This window comes from Bison bison, unplaced genomic scaffold (assembly GCF_000754665.1).
Source record: "Bison bison bison isolate TAMUID 2011002044 unplaced genomic scaffold, Bison_UMD1.0 scf7180017864183, whole genome shotgun sequence".
Lineage (NCBI taxonomy): Eukaryota > Metazoa > Chordata > Mammalia > Artiodactyla > Bovidae > Bison > Bison bison.
This window is the reverse complement of record NW_011494755.1, coordinates 6,310,057-6,314,179: the sequence shown is the minus strand read 5'-3', so window position 1 is coordinate 6,314,179 and position 4,123 is coordinate 6,310,057. Positions and strand designations below refer to the sequence as shown.

Here is a 4,123-nt window from a genome sequence, read left to right as displayed (position 1 = left end):
AAAAAAAAGAAATTCCTTCTAGATGGATTGCTATCTCATTCTATGGCTGGGTACTAGGTTCCCCCTTTGCCACCATCCTGGGAATCGTCTTCCCCTTTCTCGTGTCTGAGCTTGCTTTTAAGGACTTCCTCTGGAGAAGGGAATGGCAGTGCATTCCAGGATTCTTGCCTGGAGAATTCCATGGACAGAGGAGCCTGGTGGGCTACACAGTCCATGGGGTTGCAAAGAGTCGAACACAACTGAGCAACTTCCACTTTCCTTTCAGATTTTCTCTCCATTGGGACCTCAAGCTTCCACAAGTGCTAAACTCAGGACAACAGGTTTGCCAGCTGAGGTGACATTTCTCAGAACAACTAAAGAGCAGCAAGTTTCCCCAGAGTTGGTCCCATCATCTTGGTGTCTTAGGCTGCCTACCACATCCGCCCATCAGACTGAGCTATTTAAAAGGTTTGCTGCTATAAATGGCCAAAGTTCTTAAGGCTCATTCTTCATCTCCCAGTCACCACTGCAGACACCCACACATAAGCCAATTGTCTAAAGGCTTGGGGTCCTCAAATGTCATTCTTCCCTCCAAGGCAGTCAGAAACCCCTATTAAAGAATACAGAGTCTCCACTGACTGTAAAAGGAAACTGTAGTGAATGCTCTACTGCTTCCAAGTGTTTAGAAAATAAAAGGCTATAAATAGAGCTGTAGAAATCAACAATAACAGATTCTCCAGACTTAAAGTCTCCATTTTGAACTAAAGCAAAGATAAAATTAAGATGACAGATGGGCTTTATCTCAAGTACTAAGCTGCTAGGTTGGTCACAGTAGCTCTACTGAGAGCACTGTGTTGAGAAGGATTCTGAGGCCAAATCTGAGCTGAACTGGCAATAATCCCATGATCAATTAGTGATACACAGGACCAAGTTAGTCAGTCACTCAGTCGTGTCCCATGGATTGAAGTCCATGGATTCCCATGCAATCCCATGGATTGAAGCCCACCATGCTCCTCTGTTCAGGCAAGAATACTGGAGTGGGTAGCCATTCCTTTCTCCAAGAGATCTTCCTGACCCTGAGATCGAACCCACAAGACCAAAGAGACGCAGTTATTTGCCAGACCTGGAGTGATCCTTTGCATGGGCTTTGGAGCCAGATCTGGGGTCAAATTCAAACTCAGCCACCTTTGCCTAGAATAATATTTAACTTCGAGGTAACATTTCCATGCCTACTAAAACAGTGATAACAGCACTATACCTTCAACAGAGTATCAGAGTTCCCATTAAATGTTTGCAAAGCAAAATATGTTGTATTAATACATATTAAATGCCCAATAAACAGAAGCACTTACAATACTAATTCTTTAGCTCCAAATCAGTTCTCAAATGTAAATGCCCTAAAATAGGCTCCTCTGACTCAAAGGTTTATTTACGTTGATTCCCATCTTGTTTTCAAATCAATAAACCACATGCTGGTGTGTAGGAGGCACTGGGTAGCAGTTGATGATAAATACAGCATTTCTGCTCAGCATCCTCTCCACAACAGCACCTCTGCACTGGCAGGGACGGAGGACTATGAGTGGCTCTGGACTGAATTCTCAGCTTGTCCTAAAAATAAGCTCACAGACTGAGTCACCCCTTTATTCCCAGGCTCCTCTGAAAGTTGAACAGGATGTCACAGTGTCCAGAAATAATCTCCACATTCCAACTCTAAATTGGCCTCCGTCGACAATCAGGCTTTCAGCTGAAGTTGGTTCAGATGCTTCTTCTGGGCTTCCGTCTACAGAGAATGACACGAGCGATAATAAGAGCTAAAGGTGACCCCTGCACAAAACAGAGAGGCCACCTCAGAAGCCTGCAGCAACTTACCAGCTCCAACAGCAATGGGACACTGGGCAAGCAGGCAAGCACCCTTGCCTCCACTCTGCCACCAGAGCAATCTCTGATAAACTCTGGGTCTTCGTGGCTCCACCAACCACGGTACCAAGTCCTGGCCCCTGAACCTGGCATGCCTGGCCTTCTGTGACCCAGCACCCACTGCCCTTGTGGCCTCACTTCCTGGCACGCTCCAGCCACACCCACCTCCTCGTCATTTCCTGCTGCTGCTCTGCTCCCTCACGAGCCTTGAGCCTTTGTCCACACTGCCCGTTTGGCCTAGAACTTGGAACAAAGATCGTTGTCATCTTGGCCACCCTCACCAGGCCTAGGCTACTTTGGGGCCTTTTAGGGAGGACAGGAGGGGCTGGATGGAGCCCTGGGGCAGAGCAAGGGAATGAGCGAACCTATGAGACACAGGCCACATGGACCACACCATGGGGACCCAGAGGAGAGGTGGAGGGTCACGGGGTAGGTGTGCTGGAGGCAGAGAGATGTGCAGGACACAGCCCTGCATGAGCTTGGACAAGTTACATAGCCGCGTTGATGTTTTCTCTGAAATGAAAGGCAGACAATGACACCTGCCCTGCTCTTTGATGCACAAAAAGAGCATGGAAGTGGGAGAATTCTGCAAATGCTAAAAGAGGTATGAATCCACCAGGAATATTTTGGTCATTCTTGGTGATGAGGAAGGGGACAATCCAGGGCCTTGAACGAAACAGCCCTGATGGTTACTGAGCTGATATTCTGAGTTCTGGGATGTGGTCTAAAGCTCTACCCTCTGTTTTTAACTGGCTTTTGCAGAGGGAATATTCACCCTTTCTTCATCACATCTTCTCTGGTGGCTTAGATGGTAAAGTGTCTGCCTGCAATGCAGGAGACTCAGGTTCGATCCCTGGGTCAGGAAGATCCCCTGAAGAAGGAAATGGCAGCCCACTCCAGTACTCTTGCCTGGAAAATCCCATGGACGGAGGATGCTAGTGGGCTACAGTCCATGGGGTCGCAGAGAGTCGGACATGACTGAGCGACTTCACTTTCATCACATCTTAGTGTGAATTGCTGTTCTTGGCCTTGACTAGAGGCTTCAAAGATAAACAGCTTCTACTGGAGACAAAGGGTGAGGGGACCCTGAGGGTCCCGGGTGCCAGAGGAAGTCAGGAGTGTGACAAAACGCAGAGGCCTGAGTCACTCCTGGCGGATGGCATCCCACTACTCTTGAGTCCCTGGGCCACTTCCCTCGGGACATGGTTTCTACTGCCACAGCCAGAAGCGGACTAGGATGCGAATGGCTATTACTGTGAGATGCAAGTGCCCCCTGACAGTAAGCAGAGACCCTGGTATGCATTGAATTATGTCCCCCACCACAGACACAGTGAAGCCCTCAGCCCTCAGTCAGTTCAGTTCAGTTCAGTCGCTCAGTCGTGTCCAAGTCTTTGCGACCCCATGGACTGCAGCATGCCAGGCCTCCCTGTCCATCACCAACTCCCAGAGTCCACTCAAGCTCATGTCCGTTGAGTCAGTGATGCCATCCAGCCATCTCATCCTCTGTTGTTCCTTCTCCTTCTGCCCTCAATCTTTCCCACCATCAGGGTCTTTTCAAATGAGAGTTCTTCGCATCAGGTGGCCAAAGTATTGGAGTTTCAGCTTCAACATCCATCCTTCCAATGAACACCCAGGACTGATTTCCTTTAGGATGGACTGGTTGGATCTCCTTGCAGGCCAAGGGACTCTCAACAGTCTTCTCCAACACCACAGTTCAAAAGCATCAGTTCTTCAACCCTCAGCTTTCTTTATGGTCCAACTCTCACATCCATACATCACTACTGGCAAAACCATACCTTTGACTAGACAGACCTTTTTTGGCAAAGTAATGCCTCTGCTTTTTAATATGCTGTCTAGATTGGTCATAACTTTTCTTTCAAGGAGCAAGCATCTTTTAATTTCATGGTTGCAGTCACCATCTGCAGTGATTTTGGAGCCCAAAAAATAAGTCTGTCACTGTTTCTACTGTTTCCCCATCTATCTCCCATGAAGTGATGAGACCAGATGCCATGATCCTAGTTTTCTGAATGTTGAGCTTTAAGCCAACTTTTTCACTCTCCTCTTTCACTTTCATCAAGAGGCTCTTTAGTTCTTCTTCGCTTTCTGCCAAAAGGGTGGTTTCATCTGCATATCTGAGGTTATTGATATTTCTCCCAGCAACCTTGATTCCAGCTTGTGCTTCCTCCAGCCTAGCGTTTCTCATGATGTACTCTGCATATAAGTTAAA

The 4,123-nt window shown here is 47.7% G+C and overlaps 1 protein-coding gene across 6 annotated transcripts in view; it reads right to left on the bottom strand.

Annotated features, from left to right (window-relative positions):
* The window catches only part of LOC104991163 (paralemmin-2), a 517,429-nt gene that overhangs the window by 353,680 nt on the left and 159,626 nt on the right, over positions 1–4,123 (bottom strand). For 2 of the 6 annotated variants that reach the window (XM_010843552.1, XM_010843553.1), the window contains exon 1: positions 1,849–2,030. The exons of 1 other annotated variant lie outside the window; for it this stretch is intronic. In XM_010843552.1, the coding sequence (XP_010841854.1) occupies positions 1,849–1,989 (141 nt within the window). In that variant the 5' untranslated portion in view covers positions 1,990–2,030. Of the gene's footprint in view, positions 1–1,848; positions 2,488–4,123 lie in introns of those variants that run through there. 3 more of the 6 variants (XM_010843556.1, XM_010843549.1, XM_010843551.1) reach the window with 3 other exon arrangements.